A 24160-nucleotide genomic window follows, 5' to 3' on the forward strand; every position below is an offset into this window, starting at 1 on the left:
AATAATATAATGGATCTACAGTTTAATGATTAAGATACACAGTATTATAATCATCATTTATATTTATTATTGTAAGATTTAAATATAAATATTTATATTTTTTTGACTAACAAATAAAAAAAAGTTTCCTGCCATTCAGCTCAGAGAACTTTGCGGTCATTTTCTTATATATTTATTTATTTACATATTTTATTGTGTCATTATCACAATACAAAACACCTGTACTTGTATTTAAAAATATAATTAATCATTTGACATTTTATTTGTCTTAATGTCACTCAGTTATCCAAAGTTTGATGACACTGAAGTTAGCCGAGGTCTCATAATTTTTGAATTCTTTTAAAAAGGATAAATTATAAAAAAAACTCACCTGTAGTTTTTTAAATTTTCTACATGTGCATTTTTTTTTATTTAAAGAAAAAATCTGGAAATTTTTAATTGTCTAACCTTAGGATCATAGACGTGGCCGCCATATTTACTTCTAATTATTTGAATAATTTATGAATTGATAATTAAATTTTTTACAACTTTTTTTTTCTGATAATTTAAAATAAGGAGCGAAGTGAAGTTGTAGTGCGCATGCGTTGGCTCCAGCTGATATCAGTCAGTACTTGCTCGGCGTGTTACCCACGTGTTGTTACCCAAGTGTTGTTTATTTGAATTTATTTAACTATTTATTGACTTATAAATATTTATAATATTTAAAAAAATTAGCGGGAGTGTTTAAATGACCGGTGGAAATATGAGTATTCTGTTAAATGTTTCTGGCTTGTCAGAAAAGTCGCAAGTATCGAAGGTAAGTTAGAGGTTAAACATTGTTTTTAAATAATGAGTGTAATGTAGCAGACTTGAGACTTAATAAATAAATTAATTAATTAAAATAATGAAATTTAAAAAATTACGCGCACGGATTTTTCATTTATCCAAGTACGCATTTATTTATTCAAAAATTTTAAAAATTCCCGCTTGTCAGTTACATTTACACTCATTTCAAATAATTATTTAAAACATTGTAAATGTTGCAGATATGAAACAATTTATAAATTTTAAATAAATTAATTAATTAATTGAGATAATTAAATTTTTAAAAATGCGCGCGCTGATTTTTTAATTACCGTAATACGCATTTTAAAATTTTTATTCATGAGACTGAAATTAGCCGTCTAATAATTTTTTGATTTTTTTACCAACGTCAAATTTATAAAAAAAAAATATTTAAAAAAATTGCACTTATAGATTTTTTAATTTTCTACATATGCATTTTTTTAGTTTTTTTTTTTTTTTAAATTTATCGATTGTAAAAAAATCCAAAAATTTTTAATTGTCTGCTGACTTCAGAATCATTTTTATTCTGCTTACATTTTATTTATTTATTCAAAAATTTTTAAAATTCCCGCTTGTCAGTTACATTTACACTCATTTCAAATAATTATTTAAATGATTGTAAATGTTGCAGATATGAGACAATTTATAAATTTAAAATAAATAAATCCATTAATTAAAATAATAAAATTTAAAAAAATGCGCGTATTGATTTTTTAATTTTTATTTATGAGACTGAAATTAGCCGTCTAATAATTTTTAGATTTTTTCACAAACGATAAATTAAAAAGAAAAAGATTTTAAAAAATTGCACTTATAGATTTTCAAATTTCCTACATATGCATTTTTTTAGTTTTCTTTTTTTTTTAAATTGAATTGTTGAAAGAAAAATCCGAAAATTTTGAATTGTCTGCGAACTTCAGGATCATTTTTATTTTGCTTACATTTTATTTATTTATTCAAAAATTAAAAAATTTCAAATTGTCAGGTATATTCCCGCTCATTTATTTAAAATTAAAGTTTATTAATTAATAATTGTGTGTAAATTAATACAGGTAACGAAAAATAAAAATTCAAATAAAGATTCAGTTAAACCTGACAAGAAATTGAAAAAAAATTCAAATGAAGATTCGAGTAACAAAAATAACAAAAGAATAAAACAAAAATCATTGGCGGCAATCGTTGCTCAGAATAAAAATCGGGCTGTTAAACTTGCAGCCCACAATGTGGAGTCTAGTAAAAAATTGAGTGGGATATTAAAAAATAGTAAAGACAAAGACAAAGATAAAGAGAGTAAAGACAGTGAGCTCGTATCTTTTGTTAAACCATCGACGACTGGTTTGAAAACAATTTTAGCTAAACCGAAAGTTGACAATAAATCCAGCAAATCGTTGGCTGATATTTATAATAAAAAATATGATGATAAATCTAATTTTAATTTGTTAATAAATTCAACTGTTACTGATAACTCGCACGAAGAAAAAAACCAGAGTTTTGAAGTGAGAAGATTTGATAAAAATTCGGATAAAAATAATTACGGCGATAGAAAAAATTTAAATGATAAATCAAAGTTTAAAAATAATAATGGGCATGAAAAAAAACCCGACAGAGAACGAGTTTATAATAATAAACCGTCTGGAAAAATATCATCACTGTTTGGAAATAATCCAGAGATTCCGAAAATTGGACAGAGACTTGTTAAGCCGGTTAATGAACCAGTTTTTAGTAAAGTCACATTTACTGAACTTGGTCTTCATCCATATGCAGTTAGTTATCATTCATTTTTTTATTAACTTATCACTCATAAATTTTTTTTAGTTTCTTAAATTAAAAATTTACTTTTAGGTGTCAAATTTAGAACAAAATATGAAAATAGTTCACGCGACAACAGTCCAGCAGAAGGCGATTCCTAAAATTTTTACCGGAAATGATATTTTAATTAGATCACAAACGGGCTCTGGTAAGACTCTGACCTACGCGCTGCCAATTGTTGAGTCGTTGCATAAAATAAGACCAAAATTATCAAGGAATGACGGGTTGAAAGCTTTGGTCGTTGTACCGACTCGTGAATTAGCTCTGCAGACCTACGAGTGCTTTTTGAAACTCATTAAGGTAAAGGTTTATTTGATAGATATATTATAAATTTTAAAGATATGATCAGGCAGCCCCCCTCCTCTTTGTAAAAATATGCAGACTTTGAACTGCCGTAAAAAAATTACTTAGAGTTGCTATCAATCAGGAGTTAAACGAAATTTTTTGAATAAATTTTAGCCCACGAAATTTAAAAATTGAAATTTAACAATTGACGTGATTTTATTTAAATTTATTTTTCAAATTTTGTTTAACTTCCAATTGATGTCAACTGTAAGTAATTTTTTAAATTCTGTATCTCATCGAAATTGTGCTTTTTTAAATTAATGTTTTAATTTTAAATTTCCCGCTATAAAAATTCAAAATTTTCCCAATTTCGTTTAACTTCCAATTGATGTCAACTGTAAGTAATTTTTTAAATTCTATATCTCATCAAAATTGTTCTTTTTTAAATTAATGTTTTAATTTGAAACTTCCCGCCATAAAAATTCAAAATTTTCCCAATTTCGTTTAACTTCCAATTGATGTCAACTGTAAGTAATTTTTTAAATTCTATATCTCATTAAAATTGTCCTTTTTTCAATTAATGTTTTAATTTTAAACTTCCCGCCATAAAAATTCAAAATTTAAATTAAAAAAACAAGTTATTGGTTTTGATCCGGTTTCAAAAAATCAAGTTGTCATCAGCTCTGAGCTGGAAAACAGCGGGAAGTTTTGGTTGGCCCATAGGGTGATATTTTTCATATTTTTTAAAAATTAATTGATAAAATTTTAATACGCCTGACAGTTGAGTCATTGAAAATTTAAAAAAAGTGGCACTGTCTGGAGTGGCCTTAATAACAACAAAAATAAATAATATTTTAGCCTTACACGTGGATTGTCCCGGGATATTTAGTCGGTGGGGAAAAGCGGAAAGCTGAGAAAGCTAGATTGAGACGTGGATGTACTATTTTAGTAGCGACACCAGGTAGATTATTGGATCATATAAAGCACACTGAAGCCTTGAAAATGAATGATGTCAAGTGTTTGGTGTTGGATGAAGCTGATCGCATGCTCGACATGGGTTACGAGAAAGATATCTCAGAGTAGGTGGTATTTTTACATTTATTTAATGCTGCGTACTTTATTGTACCCAGTAATCTGTAATTTATTTTACTTGACTGCTCTGTTGTCATTAAATATAATTAATTAATAAATAAATTTTTTTGGTAGAATTGTGTCTGCTCTAAATGTATCACAGCCAGACGACAATACTGGGTATGATCCGATGAAAATGTTGCGTCAGAACACCGTTAAAAAGTTTGATGATGAAATTGAGCAAGACGATGAACCCGCGGTAGAAGAAAAAAATCAAGAAGAAGAAGAAGAAGATGAAGAAACTCAAGAGTATCATTCAGCAACAGACAGTGATAATGATTCCGAAGAATCTCCAATTAAACAGAAAAAAGTTAAAAAAATAAGTGACAAAAATAAACCAGATAAAAGTGATAGTGAAGAAAATAAAAGTCCGAGTGTTAAAAATGGCAGGCAGACAATTTTATTGTCAGCAACTTTGACTAGTGCCGTTGAAAAACTCGCAGGTCTCACTATGACGAATCCGATGTTTATCGATGCCGCTGAAGACAATTTAAAAAATTCGAAGGGAAATATGTCTGATATAAATGAAGATTTAATTGTACCCGAAAGTGTCACTCAGAGTTACGTCGTTATCCCGCCAAAATTGAAAATGGTTACGCTGAGTGCTGCCATTGTCGGGCTTTGTAAGGTAAATTTTACTATACAATTTTTCCGTAATTTATATTAATTAAATTTGAATTTTTTTCAGCGCGCAGGTCAACACAAAATTTTAGTCTTCATGGCTACCCAAGACATGGTTGATTATTACACAAATATTTTGTCTTCAGTACTCACTAAACTTGACGATGAAGACGACGAAGACTCGGATCCCCTCGTCGACGTTGAATTTTATAAATTACACGGGAACATGACGCAAAAAGAAAGAACGGAAGTCTTTAAGACTTTTAGACTGTCTCGTACCGGAGTTCTCCTCAGCACGGTGAGTTTACATGGACATTTTTTGCCAATTTATTGTGATATTTACTTACCCCACAGTCACGGTAAAAATTAGCGAGTGAATAAAAAAACAAAAGTTAATTAAATATACGGCGTGAGTATCGCGATATAAAATAAATGTCGCGGATTATTTATAAATATACGGGAGTATTTAATTTAATGGCTGATAAAAGTACACATATTAACGTACGTTGTCATAATCACTTGTACTCTTTGGCAAAGAGCTTAGCCGACCGCTGAGTCTCATTAAACTGGCGCCGCGATTTAGACCAAGAGCGTAGCACCCATTGAATTAATTTAATCGGAGTTAAAAATAAAATAAATAGTAGTAAAGTAAAATATTATAATTTAAGGTGAATAAAAAAGAAGTTTTATAATAAACAAATAAAAAAATATATAGATATTGATGTATAATCGTTCCGTGAAAGAATTTTAGTATCCACTGGACGTGCCCCCCTACTGCTAAGAGACTTTTCGGGCCATCAAGTGGAGTCTCATATGCTCGCGACATTAAATCATTAGCTAGCCAAACATAGAGAGCGGTTGAAGGACGAGCTCGCTTTCAAACGTTCACCGTTGGAGTCCTCAGCAGGCATTATATATCTCGAGCGGGTTGTGTTGGTCACCGGCAACAAAAAACAAATAATCCTTTCAGTCTATAAGATATTTAAACAAATGTTAAAACAAACTAACGGGAAAATAGACTTGATTATCCTCTCGTATATAAGGTAAAAGCCCCTATACCCGCTCAGGACCATTAGTTGCTCACTTTAAATGTTTAAGACGTTTTTTTATAATTTTTATAAGAAAAAATTACAACTAAAAATAAATTATAAATTTAAATTAAATGACTGTTTTCAAAATCGCGCAAAGCCGGGCATTTTTTACTTTAACGTTCATTCGTTTGATTAAATTTAGGTTACGTCAAATTTTTTAAGAATTTTTATAACTATGAAATTTTATATTATGAAAGAATAAAGTAGTTTATTATATATATTATTTTCAAAATCAATAAACTTATCCAGGGTGGCCACAAACCGGGAAAACCGGAAATATCGGGCATGATCAGGGAATTTAATGCAACCGGGAATTGTCAGGGAATTTCGAAAAGTATCTGGAAATTAAATTGTAACAGTTCAAAATTTAAAAAATTTTCAATTATACACTAGTTATAAAAATTAAGGGATATTAAAAAAATTTCAAATTTTAAAGTGATTTTCAATAGGTTGTAACTCAAAGGAAAATGGTCATATGACAAAAACAAAAAAGGCAAATTGTAGCTTCAAGTGTCTAGTTTTCTGATCTGGTCTTTATATTTTTTTATTATGTGCGGTTCCGAAGTAATCCTAAGAAAACTATCGAAAAAGAAATTTAGCAAATTTTTGCTCGTCTTAAAAACGGTCCACGAGCTTCAATAAATTTTTTTCGATAATTATAATTGATTTTTGATTGCTCCGGAACCGTGCATAATAAAAAAATTTAAAGACCCAAATCAGAAAACTAGACCCTTGAAGCTACAATTTGACTTTTTGTTTTTATTGTACGACCATTTTCCTTCGAGTTACAAACTGTTCAATATTACTAAAAAATTTGAAATTTTTTTAATATCCCTTAATTTTTGTAACCAGTGTATTTGAATTTATTTAAATCATAAAATTTTTTATTAAATATTTTAACTTATACATTTTTAACATCGAATAATCAAAAGTAGGCAATATTAATTTATTTTATTGCCCTTTTTTTCTGGTTTCTCGCATGATTTAATTATAAAATTTAATTATTAAAAATGAAAATATAATAAAAACTTTGAAATCTAAATGATACGAATAAAATTTCTAAATCAGGGAAAATGTGAAAAACTTCACTGGAAAACCGAGAAGTATCAAGAAATTTCGAAATCATTTCTTTGTGGCCACCCTGTTATCATAGTTTAATTGATATCGTCTTTGAGCGACTGTAGGGCCATGTGTTGATCGAGTAATGGGACATCACAACTTTTAGTGAGTGACCATGGGTACACTCAAGGACCTTATTTAAAAAATTAATAATAATTAATTGTCAACACTATTCTTCAAACTTAAATTTTATTCTAATACTCGAAACTTCAAAAAATAACTATAAAAAAAGAAATGGTTTTTCATTTTATTTATTAATTTATATTGAGTGATTTAATCTCACTCCAATGAAAAGTGAGCGGGTATAGAAGCTTTTACCTTAATAAATAAAATAATAATACTTTTTTTTTTTTTTTAAATGTTACAGGATGTGGCAGCTCGTGGCTTAGATTTGCCGAAAGTAGACAGTGTAATTCAGTACACTGGACCTCTATCAGCCCGCGATTATGTCCATCGCATCGGACGTACGGCTCGCGCAGGTACCGCAGGGACGGCAATTATTTTTCTGACGCCGCCGGAAATAGAATTTGTCCGCATGCTGGAGTCACGTAAGATACGTATCAAACAAGAGGACATGGATGACATATTGCTACGGCTGATGGGGCCCCTGTCCCGACAAAATACCGTCCAAGAAGCCGCCACAAATCTACAGAATAAATTTGAGAATTTCGTGTTGAATGACAGTAAGCTACACGCCGCGGCTTGCAAGGGTGAGGATCTAATAAAAATATTAACGTAAATGTGTAATCAAGTGTTGGGAATAGTCTGATTTCGTTTGATCAGAAAGTAAAGTCGGGTGACTCGGATGTTAAGGGGCTGAGCCAATATTTATGTCACCCTCCTGGCATATAAACTCACCCCATACGCTGCTTACTATATATACATACATATAAATTCATGTCTCTCATTCATGCACATTTGCCTCCTTCTCTTAAATTTTTTTCGCTTCTTGCAGTCATATTTACATAGTATATGAGCAAGGAGGGATGATCTTGTTTGTCAAGCCATAGTTACTCTATTAGGGTTGTTACAAGGAGGAATTTATTTGCTGTAATAATAAATCTATTATGCGACCACTCGAATTCGTTCAGTGGGGTGTTATATATGTACTGAATTGACGTATATTAAAATAATTCCTCCCTCAAATTACGTAGCCTTCGGTTAGTTGGCCCGGGCCCTTCGCTCAGCATCCGAGATAAAATTTTCGGATCGTAAATCTCGTTGAAAGGGCATTCGGGTGCTGAAATTGTTAGTGGTCGGATCGGATTTTTACACGAAGGTTAGCCACACTTTTTAAAAGCCTCAACAGTTGAGGATTTTGTTGACTGACGCTACACGGCAAACCACTTGACCATTTCTCTACACAGCACAAATGACTGATAGATTAATTGCCCGAGGCTAGTCGTGGGAATAAAAATTGCCAGTCAATCTCTATACTCACACACATAAAAATAACCAATTTGTCATGGCTCTGGGAAAAATCTATAAAACTCCATTTAGATTAAATTTACTATCCAATTGTTGAGGTCTATTAAAAAAAATATTTAGCAAAGTCATCGATACGTCCTTGGGTATACAGAATATGATGAAATACCATATGAAAGTTGCTGTTAGTCCGAGTTATACACTATTAGTGGTAATATAATTTCCTCTTAAATTAATTCAATGTGATATCGCTTGTGGTTTTAGTTTTAGTCGAAGTAATAGCAGGAGCAGTAGCAGCATTACCACCTAGAGGCGTAGAGTGGAAATCTCGCTAATTCGTAATATTATCACCCCAATAGAGCTGAACAGCCCTTAATAGCAAGCATTGCTCTATAGAACAACCCCCTGGGTTTCGATCCCTCGCCACTAAGCCAAGGGATTCATCCACTCAACCCCCGTGTCCATACACGTCCTCACACCCTTAACTTATTATCGAGTGTGAACTACACTCGTTCCATGTTAATTTTTTTTTATTAACTTATTTATTTATCCATTCTTAGCTCATTAGTCCTGTGGACACGAAAATTGTTTTATAATATTTATCAAATGATTTATTTATGGAATAACTTTTCACAGACGTGTCGTAGAATAAAGCGAGTAGATCTGATTGGACTTAATAACAAGTTACTGAGTGTGGTTTAAGAGCACGAACGTTTTTTGCAGTAGGGAAGGTAGTCGTTGTTGTTGTTGTTGTTGTTGTTGTTGGCGTATTGGGATATGGAGAAGTAGTGGGTGTGAGGACCGACACAATCTAACCGCTGAATGTGGCTTCCGCCGAAACCACTTACGCTTTGTGGCGAAGAGAGTCTTAACAATACGATACAGGATACAAATACAATAAGACGCAGTTACATCACTTAGGAACAATGCTTACCCGGCGCTGTGAGGCTTCTCCACCCATCACTCTCACTCTTTCTCTTTTTATCTCTCGGTATTACCGCCCTCGTCACCGCCTTCGCTAGATTTATGTGTTAAATGGAGAAAAACATTTATTCCCTTTTATACTTAGTGACTTCTTCAGGATTAGTATATATATTATATAATAAAGTAAAGAATGAGAGGAGAGACAGAAGTAACCGAGTCTTGGAAATATTGCTGCTCGTATAATAGACATTTTTTGCCACGAACCTCGCGCTTTAAGACATCCGATAGATGTCAGAATAAAAAGTATTCACATGGTGGCCACATTTCTGGAAAACCTGGAAATTTTAAGGAGTTATAAATATACTGGAAAAGTCAGGGAATGTCAGGGAATTTCGTCACAAAGCTGGAAAAATTTTCACTTTCTTTCTTTTGACTGAAAAAATCCGACAAATTTAGTTTTCTGTCAAAACTGTTGAAAAAGTGACGTGGCGAATGCGGTTGTAAAACCATCTTGAAAAAAAATTAGTAGAAATTGATTCCAATAGCGAAAAAATGAAGCAGTTAGAATTATCAAGGCTGTTAGAAAAAAAAAGTCTTAGTAGAAACCAATCGCCAGGATCTTCAAGCTCTTAACATCCATATTGACAAGTTAAAAAACTAAAAACATTAAATGTATACATAAGTAATGAACTAATAAGTTTCACTATATTTATTATACACGTACTTCATTAATACTTTATTAATATTCTATGAAATATTCTTATTTATGAAATTTATTCTAGTGAAAATGAAAAATTTATTTATATTTTATTATAGAGTAAGTTATATAAAAACATGGATTTCAAATCAAAAATAAAAAATTATTCATTTAATAAATAAAAAAAAAACAATGAACATTGACAAATAATAAAAAACAGCTTCATTTAACGACAATGATTAATTATTGATTAAAATGACTTATATCATTTTATTTTAAATTAAATAAATATTTCCAATGCTTTAATACTACTACACATAGTCAGGGAATTTTTGAATTGTTTGACTGGAATACCTGGAAAACTCAGGGAATTTCAATCTCAAAAATCTGTGGCCACCATGATTCATTTTTTTACTTTACTCGAGCTTTGTATAAAGTTTTGACATTTTATTTTTCAGCTTACGCGTCTTGGATGCGTTTCTACACGAGCTATCCCCGGGATATGCGGGATATTTTCGACCGCAAAACCCTTCACTTGGGTCACTATGCCAAGAGTTTCGCTCTGAGAGATCCGCCCCAGCGAATAGGTTCCGTCAACAAACAGTTTCGGGAAAAAAATCCAGAGAAGCCGGTCCACAACAACAGATTGTCTAACGAAAGGTAAAGTATCTTCTGTACAAGTAATTTAATTCAGTATCTGAGCTAGTGACAGTAAATCTGTTGCTTATTAATAAAGGATTCATGGGTCGTTACAATACCGAGAATAAACAGCCAGGGAGAGACAGAGAGAGTTGAAACTTGAGCTTAGGGTGGTACTAAACTAGAGTAATGTGAAAAGCGTCAAGGTGTCATTCGTCATGTACGACAAATGGACATGATGTCGTATGGTAGCAGCCATACGTCGCCACTATTTATCCATCTCTCCCTGTCTCTCCCTCCCTCCCAGTCGTCCTCTTCAGTCAGAGCTTGCACTTGGTATGACATTTGTAGTCAATGTGAACGTGAATACTCGGATTCGCACTTGCTGACCGTCCTCCCCACTCATAAGCATCGTTGATGCCGTTCTCTGGCGTTCTCGAGGTCTCTCCATTGTTCATAATTATACAATACGGCTATTAAACAGACTGATGCGACCACCACTTCCGGCCTGGTAACTCGGTCATTTACGGAAACTCGGTTGTATGCACGACTCCACAAACCCCCGTGTCTATATACCTCAGCTTCGTCACTATTTGTTCTGTCCAGAGCCAACTGCGATTCTCATCCGCGTTGGCTCACTATTTTTTACTCTCCGTAACGCTTGTCACCTGGGATAATCCAAGTGTATATTATAATTATTATTATCACACGGTTGCTGAATTACCCGGGAAAACGGTTGGAAAAATTTAAACGTCAGCTTGTCATCCAACAGACAATAACTGATGATACTTTTATTTATTTTATTTAATGATCTACCCGGTATATTACTACCGAATCTTTTTGTCTGTATGCTGAATTGGGGATACTGAGTCCCAACAATTTAACCGTAGGCGGTACATATATATGATGACCGTGTGATGTCGTTGAGTATAACTCTACTATAGTCTTTGAGTATTTTAAGAATTAATACTGACAAAAAATGGATGAGAGTATATGAGAAATAAAATAATTCGGCACGGCCGTTGGTAGTCACGCTCTACTCACCGCTATAATCTCACTTTGAAGCGAATCATTTTTTGTCAATTTCTCATTATAATGTCCTGTCCTCACCGCCGTCGGGCACCCCCCAATGTGGACCACATGTCGTTTACATCGAATCATAAAAATTACCCAGTTTTAATAATAAAGATGAGATGAGTCTATCCCACTCCACTGGGACTAATTCAGCCCTCAAAGTGCAAGTCTGGAATTTTTTAAAAACAATCATTTCCCATTACCCAGTTATTTTATTTTACCAGCTTTAATTTTTGAATTTACTCACATAATTTGTTATTAAATAAACAAAAAAATGTCTTTATAATTTCAGAACCGAGAGAATAAGGCAGCAAAAAGAATCCAAGGAACATGGACTCGGTGCCGGCGCATTGAAACGCTCGCGGATGCTAAATATTTCCGAGTACGGAGATGGATTAGCGCCGCTGAAAAAATCTAAAAAATGACAACTGGAGATTAGATAAAAAAATAAAAAAATTCATCGCAATAAAATATTTTTAATAATTACGTAAATTATCGGTGACTCTTAGCGATGATCGATGATAGTCGTGGCAACTTATATAGATATATATCCACATTAATATACACTTGAACGTAAGTTATTATGAAGTCTCATTGACTGAGGTCGGAGACGCGAACGGTAGAGAGTGAGCTTGAAGAGGGTTGTTGAACGTTAAAGGAGAGACGATGATTGTGATGGAGATATGATTAATACTAATGCATTATTTTCAAATTTTTTTTGGTATCGCGAGTGAAAATTACTTGCAAATAAAGCCCGTGTCGGTTAAGTCCCAACTACACTTGCTTGCTCATCCATCTCTATACATTCATACATATACATATACATATACATATATACACGTACGTACATATAATTCCATCTTACAAAAGGATTTTAATTCAATTTAATTATTAATTTTTCCTCATTCTATCCTTTAGGAGATAAATTGCCTAAGGGTTGAGCGTGAATGCCCGTAAATTCTGATGCTGGTAAAAATGACCGACGTGACAATAACGTATTATCCGAAGTAAAGGATTAATTTAAACTCCGTTAGTTAAACAATAATATAAATATATAATGATTGTTTTATTTTATTATTTGTTTATTGTTTATAACTTTTTATTCAGCTCTCGAGTGATCATCGTATCGACAGGAAATATTTACGTGAACCCAGAGATCATGAAATCCGTTTGAAAACGTACTAACATCCTGCTAAAAAAAAGGTAAATTAGCATTTTATGGTCGCGCTGTTCACCGTGGAAACGGTTTATTGGCCTGTCGTGCAAAGAAGCCATAGACTTACTGCCGGTTCTAATATACATATACATTTATCCATAATATATACACAGTATATTATTACTTATATATATATATGTATAAGTACGTGTATATAATTCCCACAAACATTTAACTATCCAGCAACTAAAACTAAATTGACTCTCATTGGTTACTTAACATTTCGGCTTAACGCCTGAGACGTGTTAATCCCGACTCGCGATTATCACTATCGATCTCGACTTGTTCCTATGAATTTTTTATTGTTCAAATTCACGCTTCTCTAGCCTTCATATTTATTTTAATCGCCGTCATCATCATGTCACCTTATACATTTAATATAATCCACTTACATATGTGTATAGATAGATCTTCCTGCTATATGTGGATTAATTATTATTGTATTTATATGCTCTTATATCATTATATATTATTTTTCGCATATACATTGTCACGAAGGCTTCGTGATTTTTCTTGTACCGGAATACACGTTAATAGCTCGCAATATCGCCATTACTTAACTTGCATTATAATTAACACGCTCAGTGCGTAAACTTTCCCAGGAGGAAAGTGAGAGCGACGTATGTTTGTAATCACGGTTGTATATGCGTTTATAATACTACTATACCATTTCCTCAAAGATATAATAATAATACAATAGCTCTACATCCGAGGACTGCTTTTCATTTTTATTTTATTATTTTATTGGTATCTTAGCTTATAACCGACAACTTCAATTATTATCATGTATTTTTTTTTATTTTTACTTGTTCTTATTCTCTAACGTCAATAATCATTCAGAAAACTTATCTTTTTTTTTCTTTTATCAATGGTCGCCAAATGAGTGATACGCTTAGATATCCGTGGACAAAATATCCATCAGACAAAATTTACGCGGACAAAAAATCTGTAGACAAAATATCCGTAAAAAAATTCAATTGATTAAATATTTTTCACAAAAAATTCGTGAAAAAAGAGCGCTATCTTTCACACCATTTTATGTGTGGGTATATTTTTGTACTTGCAAACACACAAAATTCGTGAAAAAAGACCGCTATGTTTCACATCTATTTATGTATGTATCAATCATATGTATTTTCGCATCAAGTATTTAATGAATTGAATGATAAATGTTTATAAAATATGATTTTAATAACTTTCTTCTACTGTTATTTTAACTATGAAAATTTTGATCTGATGAATTTATCCCTTTGTTACGTCAATTTTCAGGATATTCTGTCCGTAGATATTTTATTCATCGGATATTATTTCCGCGGATATTTTGTTACGCAAACCCCAAATTTCAGTGACGTTCATTGACACTCTAAATTATGAATTGAAAACGAAAATTTGTTTGGGGCGAAAAAAAATTTCTTTAGTCCTAAAAAAATTTTTACTTCCGTTTCGTAATTAAAAATTTTTCTTGAGCAAAAAATCTTTTTTTTCTTGTGTATAGACAGTCATTTTTCTCTTAATGCGTCAATAGTATCTCGATCTTGATGGACCGTAACTCCACCGTCCATCTTACGGCCTTCGACAAATCAAAATTTTTATATTCTATGATTTAAAATGAAAATTAAAATCCACTTCAAATCCCTGCCGTTACAGGAAGACCACAGGAACAGTTTCCGTGATTCCCATGATTTTTATGAACCAAAACTTCACCTCTATCTTAAGGCTTCAAACAAATCAATATTTTTATATTCTATGATTTAAAATGAAAATTAAGATCCACTTCAAATCCCTGCCGTTATAGGAAGACCACATGAAGTTTCCGTGATTCCCATAATCTTCATGGACCGAAACTTCACCTCCATATTTTTAAAATTCGGGTCCATGACTTCTCTTTTTGCGGTCGGTATACTCGGTCACCTTTTTAGTGATTTTCTAATGACTAGTCCAAAAAAACTCAAGCCGGGATTCGAACCCTGGACTTTCAGAGTAACATCTGATCACTTACGTCAATAACTTGTAGTAAATTTAATTATTCAAGTACAGGTTCAATTTTTCTCAATAATTTTGTTTTTAATTCTGCTTGCTCATCCCTACTGCGTTTTAATTACAACTTATTAATAATCTACTTATATACATATATATATTTATAGTTGAACGATTATGTATCATGTGCGCGTATGAATAGTAAGAACGTTATATATAACAATTAATAAGAGCAATTGAGACATCTAAATTAATTAGTTATAAACTCATAGTGGATTGTGATCTGAATGTAACTCATAATTGCCCAGGTTCTCACAGAGTGAGCACACATGCACATACACACTCATTATACTTATCTATTTATCCATACATGTATGTGTGTAGATAAGTATATAATACATAAATATATGCACACAAACGCGGATAATTCCGTGGTATTACTGCATTTGCGTTTGCGCACATTCTGTGCTCACGCTCACTGGCAGGCAAAACACGCGCGTTCTTACCTCAAGTAATGGCAACAATTACTTTATTTTACCCATCTTCCCGGTTAGCTTCTCAACTATAATACACATATATTTATATACATTTGTATGTATGTATGTATACATAAACTGCACCAACTTTACTGACTGTAATTTCATTTTCTAGCATTAATCACGCGCCAATCTTAGTTTGTTTTGAGAAATCCTCACTTAACTTTCTTTTCACTCGAGTATTAAATATTAAAATAACAATAACAATAACAATAATAATGTCCATTGAATTTAATAAGCCTCTAAGTGTGGATTTTTCATAATTCCAGCCAACACTTTATCTCCGCATACTGTTTTTTTATTTTTAATTTATGTTATTACACCGGAAGTAATTATTGTATTAATTATTAAATATTTTTACACAATTACTACCATAGATAATGATAATAACAATAATGATTTATCGCGTATAAAGTAAAGTAGCTGAAGTACATGATGATTTTGTGTTTAACAAATCAGATGTTATTTCTTGTTACTGAGTGTAAAAAAAAAATGGTTAAAAAAGTTAAAAGAAAAAAGTAAATTGTGAAAGAAAGGCGGGAGGGGGTCTCGAAAATTATTCTGATATGAAACTCATCCCGGCACGTTGGCGTCAAAGAAGCCAATTTAAAAAGCCCCTTCCAAGATTATCAGTTTCTCCCTACTTCTGGCTCACCTTTTTTTTTATCCTACTCGTGCGCGGTTCGTTCCCGTACTAAAAATAAAACCTAAATAAATAAATAAAGTAAAAATAAAAGAAAATAAAAAAAAAATGTCGAATTGGTAAACTTCCAGGTAATTTATCCAGCCACCACTGAATATACTTTCCTCCCTTCTGCGGTTTGAAATACAGCTCTTGAATTTTCTCTCTTTATTTACTTTATCATCATCGTTATTATTATTATTATTACTATCGTAATGACGATGATGAGCCAACAGTTGTTTAGTCCTCAACAATTTAAAACAGCTCATTATTAACAAACGTGCGATATTGCGGCCATAAAACAAATTACCGAAACTTATTTTTTTACGCTCTCGGGTCCCACTAAAAACCGTCGAAATGCCGCGCGATATAACAAAGAATAAGAGTAAGAGCGTTTATAGGTTTTTTTGAGCTCATGTTATATTAACACCAGGGAACCTCGAGTAGTTTAATTGAATCGCTTCGAGCGATTGTTAACAGCTCGATGACGGGTCTTTGAGCTCACGTGAGACGCCGTGAATTTTAAAAAGCCTCCGAGCAAACCGCACGCGAGCGGACTATCCACATGTCGACATATGGCAAATCCTGCTATCAATGCGCTATTTATTATTGCTGTTTATTATTTATTTATAAATAATAGCAGCTCAGAGAACATGGAAATCCACGTCCCTGCAACAGAGCCAGAAGTCATTTAGAAAAAAAAAATTAGAGCCAAACTTTTGCCGAAAATAATCAAGCAAATTATCATAGATTATTTTATCTTCTTCCACTGGTTGTTTGGCTTTTAAAAAATACAAAAGACGTGTGAACAATATGATAAATAGTGCAAATGACGGCTGTCAAGCAAACGCCTATTCAGCCGATAATGAGTATATCTACATGATTATGCCGGTGGAATAATAACCAATGGGTAAATGGATTTACCGATAGGCCCTGCATTATTATATATTATACGTATATATATGTATATATATGAATACGTAATATAGAAACTTGATAATAGTTTAAGTATGAGAACTAATGACTCACATGCTGTAAAATAACCAACGGGAGAGTCGATTAATCGTCAACTAGGTACTTATATTGGGCACGCTACCACTAAACAAGTCATACATATATATTATACAGTATTTCTCACATATGTATGTATATATATATATTCAGGTACACTGATTATAATGAGAGAATAGCGTGCAGTGTAATTTAAATCTAACATGGGACTGTGAGATTTAGTTTGATCATGGAAAAGTATATTGTCTTTACTTGTTATTATTTTTATATATGTGTGTATGTATATGAAGATATATATGTGTAACTGCGTTATATTTTCCACATCTATAGCTGTCTTCCTCTTAAAGCCATTTATTTTTATTTACGGAAGCATTCTCGTGGAGACAAAGTGCCTGCGCGACGCCGCGATAAAAGCGTTCGGGGGAAAGCTCTTCTGGAGAATATAAATTCTTCCTGGTATCCCGCTTCCCTGCTAACTCACTCTTTCTGTCTCTCTTCTTCGGCTAAAAAGACACTGGGTGGTATAGTTTAGCAGTGTCTCTTGTACACAATAACAACAACAATAACGCATAGCAAGTTGCCGCTGGAGACTGCAAAGAAGAGCACTTGGATTTAAAATCGCGAGAGACCCAAAATGGCGGAGATTACGCGAAATTATGCAAATTCGGAGGCATTGTAAAGTGTGCGGGTGATGTTTTTCGTTTTATTGGTGCGCGCACGTCGCTGGTTATATGGGATAAAAGAAAGAGATAGAAGGAGTGACTGGGTGGTGATGGCGATGGTGGTTATGCTAGTGGTGAAGAGTATCCTCGCTCGTATAACCGAAACAAAAGCTTAGCTAACGCAGAGACAAAGGGTACGTGTGGCGAGAGCCTCTGAATCTCTCCGGGGCACACATGCAACGGTTTTAACTGCTTCCCTCGGCATTACTCTTACTGCCTTTCTTTTATTTCTTTATTCACTCAACACTACATTCTCTGCACCACCCTACGCCATTATTATGCCTTCTTCCTCTCCTCCGTTTATGCATATTTTTATTAAACAAAAAAGATCTATATCTATATTTAGGTGACAATTGTTTTATACATTTTTCAAATTTCAGTCTTACTTCAAAATATCGATTTTTTTCTATTTCATGTCACACAAAAATTTTTTACTTTATGAGTAAACGGTAAGAGAACCAGTACCTGATCAGGGAACTAGTACCCGATCAGAGAACTAATAGTCGAACAGAGAATTAGTACCCAATCAGAAAACTGGTACCCGATCACTTATGTGTTTGTATTTCGATAGGGTAAAAGACCTGTACCTAATCAGGGAACTAGTACCCGTTCAGGGAATTAGTACCCGATCAGGAAACTAGTACCCGATCATTCATGTATTTGTATATCTATATTTACTAAATTTTACTAAATATAGATATATAAATTCATGGAGTGATCAGGTACTAATTTTCTGATCGGGTACTAGGTCTTTTACCTTAAACAATAAATGAATGAGTAGAAGTACCATTTGTTGCCACTGCTCCATTTTTGGACAATACTTTATTTCAATCAATGAAAAAGTATAAAATAAAATTTCTATTGCAACTCATTTTGAAAATAAGTTACGTCACTGCATGTTTTACAAATTATTTTTTTTTCAGTTTTCAAAACGTGTCCTAAAGTGGTCAAAAACGGCACCTCTACCCTATAAACATTCATTGTTGTCAAAAAAAATTCAAATATTTTTGGGAGGACCTAAATTTAAAAAATGAAAGCAATGTCACCCATACACAGAAAAAAAAGTTATCTTGAGTCAAGAAAATATTTTGGAAGACAAACGTTTTCGGGAACCAAGTCAAGATTTTCTTGAGCCAAGAGAATTTGTCTTGGTTAAAAAAAATTCGTCTTGGTCGGAAATTTCTACTTTATCTGAGAAAATTTAGGTTTCCAAAAAAATTTTTTTGAATCAAGAATATTTACCTTCAGTCGAGAATTTTTTTTTTCTGTGTATATATTTTCCAAAATTAAAACCTTGAGTATGTTGACTTTGTTTCGCAAATTTAAAAAATAAGAATTTCTCTCTACCAGGATTTTAAAATTTCACGGGACTGTATATATTTATCAGTAAAACAGTAGACAATTGAAATAAAGTTTCGGTCATTATTCTCTTTACGGCTAATGTAATATCTAAGTACACGTCTGTGTAGCTTTCTCTAAAAGGTGACTAAATCCCCTCGTCCTCTTATTCCTCACTGACTTACGATTAATTAATCGAGTCCCTTACGACGAAATACTCAAAGTCTTCATCTAGCATCCGGCGTCTCTCAACTCAAACTCTCCCTGAATCTCAGTCTCTCCGTCTATTTCTCTTTGCTCAGTAATTCACGTGCGGGAAGTCAAACCTAATTAATTACCCCAAGCTCTTTGTGGACAGCCACGGATTAGAAACACGCGCCCGAATGCGATTTAACTCTCTATCCAAATTCATTTGAATTTAACGACCCCATACACTAATTTACGTTTGTACTATTATTTAATTATACATAACTTGATATTAATTGATAATTATTGATAAATAAATATTTAATTAATCGACTTTTAAATACAGTTACACACAATAGTAACAATAAATTGTATTTTAAATTTTAAAAAGCGTAATTACGCTTAATGTTTTATTAAATTTAGTACAATAATATTGTTAAATAATTATTAGTACTTGTTTTAATGGATGAAAAGGCACTTGGAGAGCTACCAAACTGTAATTACGATCGATCGAAAATAAGGGAGTCTCATTAACCCCTCGCGTACGTTCCTAAATGACGGCTTCTACGTCAATCTATTGTTCGTTCTCATTCATTACTGAGCTGCCTCAAAGCATGCCAGGGAATTGGTCGATCAGTTGAGGGTCGAGAGCAAGAGGGAACATATATATAAAGAAAAAAAAGGTATATATAATAAATATATATAAGAGAAAGAGAAAGAAAGAGCAAGAGAATGTTGCTACTGGACAGTTTTGACCCCCGGCAGCCAAGAAAAAGGCCTTCAAAAGTACCGCCTTCAACCTCGGCTGTCTAAAGCTCATTTGTTACCTCGCTCGAGCTCACCCATACCCTTTTTTCCCTCAATATACGCCGATGATCCTTGATATTATAAATAAAATAAAATGAAGCTGAATAATAAAAAAAAGGAGGGTTAATGTTTTATAAAAAATGAGGATTTAAATTATCCGTCAGATATATTTTGCAGCATAACCATTTAGACGTTTATCACGTCCAAGAACCGGAGAATATTGAAACAATTGCTGAGGAATTCTATTATCGAAACAGATTGTTTTTTCGAATAGCTACCGAAAAAAAAACCACCACATTATCCGTAAAATATCATCGTTATTATTTTATTTTTTATATCCTCTGGATTATTTTCTCGATTTCGAAGCACATGTATATATATATATACATCAGCGAATTTATATGTATTATTTTATTTTTATGTTTACTCAGCGTAAGGTAGATTGGTCAGTGTAAAAGGAAATTGCCCGAAGATTGCGGCCGACCGACGTTTGCTCTGTGGCCATCATATTTTTTACACCACAAAAATATTATTTACTCTCTTTATTCGTTTCTGTGTACATTATCGATATACACACGTAATATCTACACGGTATACAATATATGTAATTTTTTTTATATTTATTTATATTCATATTCATATGTACCAATGGAATAACCATATGTGTATGAATATTCTCCATGAAAAAAATTTGTAAAAAAAATATATTAAAAATGTATAAAAAATATATAAATATATACAATATGTATAAAACATATATTTTTTACGGCTAACTTTCGGCCGATTTTCACATATATTTTTTATATCTCATATGTAATTTAAACATATGAAAAATTTATCTTAAAATATAAAAAAAATATATGAGGTAATGCCCCTATATATAGGGGGTATACCCGCTCAGTACCATTAGTCGCTGACTTTGAATGTTTAAGGCGTTTTTTTATAATTTTTATAAAAAAAAATTACAACTAAAAATATTATTATTGATAAATAATTATTTGTGAATCTAAATATATTAAAATATGATGTATCAAATTATTTTATAATAGATTATAAATTTAAATTAAATGACTGTTTTCAAAATCGCGCAGAGCCGGACATTTTTTACTTTAACGTTCATTCGTTAGATTAAATTTAGGTAACGTCAAATTTTTTAAGAATTGTTATAACTATATCTTATTATATACATTTTTAAAATTCATGAAATTTTATATTATGAAAGAATAAAGTAGTATAATTTATAAATTATTTGTCCAAATCAATAAGCTTATCATAGTTTAATTGATATTGTCTTTGAGCGACTATAGGGCCATGTGTTGGTCGAGTAATGGTACATCACAACTTTTAGTGAGCGACTATGGGTACACTCAAGAAGCTTATTTAAAAAATTAATAATAATTAATTATCAACATTATTCTTCAAACTTAAATTTTATTCTAATACTCGAAACTTCAAAAAATAACTATAAAAAAAAATATAGTTTTTCATTTTATTTATTAATTTATATTGAGTGATTTAATCTCACTCCAATGAAAAGTTCGCGGCTATAAGGGCTTTTATCTTAATTTTTACATTTTCATACATGTATTTCTTATATATTCTCATATATTTAAATTACATTTAAAATACTTAAAATATATATGAAAATCAGCCAAAAGTTTGCCATTAAAAATATATTCTTTTTACATGTTTTTTATATTTTAACATATATTTTTTTTATATATTTTTTTCATGGGATATAAATGTATTTATATTGTATATGGAAATTTTTGTCGGATTATTGCAAAGATTATCTTTCGCGGTGTTGTTTTCAATCATGGTCCACTTGAGAATTTAAGAAAGAAACAACTCGATGTATCTATGTATGTATATATATATATAATATATACGAAGCTCTCGAATCTGATCGGAGCCGATGGAGCATGTATGAAGTTAACCACTCGAGGTATTGTGTGTCAGCAAAATGATCAAGACACTGAAGAAGACGACGCTGGCTCTTTTAAGAGTTTGCCACAATTATATCTATACACATTACATATATTTATGCATGTATAAATATAAACATAACAGTATCAGTCGTCGTATCATAAATTATAAAATGGCAACGTGATATTTATCTGTAAGTGGCTATCGACAGTGATAAGAAAAAAATTTCAAGATTCCACGGGCTGTAGGCATTGGGAAAAAGTGTATTACTGATCGAACAAGTGGTTAGATCACTGTAAATATATAATATCGTATTACTGTCTGTTGCACACGTTTTTAATATCAATCGCGTAGTAGATATAAGTATCAATTCATGGATCAATTGCAGAATTACGGATACCGGCTAGATATAGATTGAGAAGGACGATGGATCGTGTTACGTATAAAACGACATGATTAATGCAAGGTAAACGTATATAATCTGCAACTTCAACCACTGGATTGTTGCAAGACATTTTTTTTTTTGCGGGAAGTAGAAAAATATGACATTTTTTTTTATTCTTGTCTTAAAATGTTTAGAATTAAGGGGATAGCCACTGTGAAATTTCAAAAAAAAAATCTTTTTTTTTTATTAAATCAAAGTTTATGTATTCAAAAATATGTATCTAGAGTTTTATATGAAAATTCCGAATATTTTGCAAGTTATAGTCATTTTTGTGACAGCGCGTCAACTGACCGTTGCATCGACTAAAAACTTTAAACGCGTTTTTCTCGAAACTACTTTTTTTGAACTGGTCGCATCTGTAATTTGCATAAATATCAACCGATTCGCAACTTTTTTTCCGTATTCGTCTATTCAGTAGCTAAAGTTGCACGTAGGGGATTTTGAAAATTTTGATTTTTAAGATTTTTTAGGGCTGTTTGAATCCAAAAAAATGAGAAAAAAAACGAAAAAATTTTTAATATGTCGCCATTTTTTTTCAAATCCAAATTTTCAAAATCCTCTACGTGGAACGATAACCACATGCATACAGATTACAACGCGGTTTGGTTTTTTTGTTTCTGATAATCCGTTTTTGAGTTAGAGATGAGACCGTGGTGGGGGAAATTTTTTTGGTGCTCCACAAAAATGCTTATAACTTTGTAACAACATGATATTTTTTAATAAAAATTTAGGAGAATTATCTTCAATGTATACTTTATAAAACAAAAGAAACCCGATTCCCAAATTCCTTTATTATCCCAGTCAAAAAAATTCCCGAAAATCGTCTATTTTTTCGATCCTCACAGTGGCTATCCCCTTTAATACTCAGTAAAAAATTGGGAATGTCTACAGATTTTAATTCACTCCGTCACTCGGAGTCACTTGAATTTTATTTCAATCCGCATTCACTCCAATTCGGAGTTTTAATATTAAAATAAATTCCCTTCGGAGTAAATTTCCCTCCTGATTTAATCCGCGTTCACTCCGCGAATTTTTTAGTCTAAAAAGGAGTTTAACGTTTACAGTTGATCGTTACGAGTCGAGTGTATGGATGTTGTCTCGATCGAAATCGTCTACCCCGCAAAATATGCAACACACGATACATATGGGAACGTTAGGTTTTGTGGTCTGAAGCCTGCCGCGTGGCACAACGACCGGCTGTGGATACTAAGTGTGGTGATGTCACGAGCAAGAGAGAAATTGTTAATAAATTTATGAGGAAGAAAAGAATAAGGATAAGGATAAGGATAGCGAAAAGAAGTAAATAAAAATATGAAGGAAGGAAAGACAGGAGCGCAGGAGAACGTGAAGGGACACGCGAAACGACCAAGCGAGACGTGTATCGTGTAACTGATGTGACCTGAGAGCTCAAACGACTTATGCTTGAGCCTCCAGGACAAAAATTGCGCAAGCAAGAATAATAAAAGCAAGAGAGAACGAGGTGATTCGAACGATCAGTTACAAAGTATAAAAGCTGCGGAACCGCATTCCGTATCTTAACCGATACCTTCGCGCCTCGCTGATCCGATCATGCCCATCCAGCCAACTGTCCTCTTATTTTACTTTGTTCATTTTTTTTATTTATTGTTTACACTTTTTATTTCAATAATCAATGCTCTAATGTATCTGCAATAA

General features: G+C 32.3%; 1 protein-coding gene across 1 annotated transcript; it reads left to right on the forward strand.

Annotated features, from left to right (window-relative positions):
- Positions 1-595: 595 nt before the first annotated feature.
- Positions 596-20643, forward strand: LOC130667688 (probable ATP-dependent RNA helicase DDX31). Its single transcript, XM_057469456.1, has 9 exons — positions 596-796; positions 1878-2588; positions 2668-2934; positions 3778-3998; positions 4126-4678; positions 4739-4969; positions 7249-7591; positions 10386-10587; positions 11933-20643. The coding sequence occupies exons 1-9, from the start codon at positions 728-730 to the stop codon at positions 12063-12065; spliced, it is 2730 nt and encodes a 909-aa protein (XP_057325439.1). The 5' UTR covers positions 596-727; the 3' UTR covers positions 12066-20643.
- Positions 20644-24160: the final 3517 nt, after the last annotated feature.

Source organism: Microplitis mediator, chromosome 5 (assembly GCF_029852145.1).
Source record: "Microplitis mediator isolate UGA2020A chromosome 5, iyMicMedi2.1, whole genome shotgun sequence".
Taxonomy (NCBI): Eukaryota; Metazoa; Arthropoda; class Insecta; order Hymenoptera; family Braconidae; genus Microplitis; species Microplitis mediator.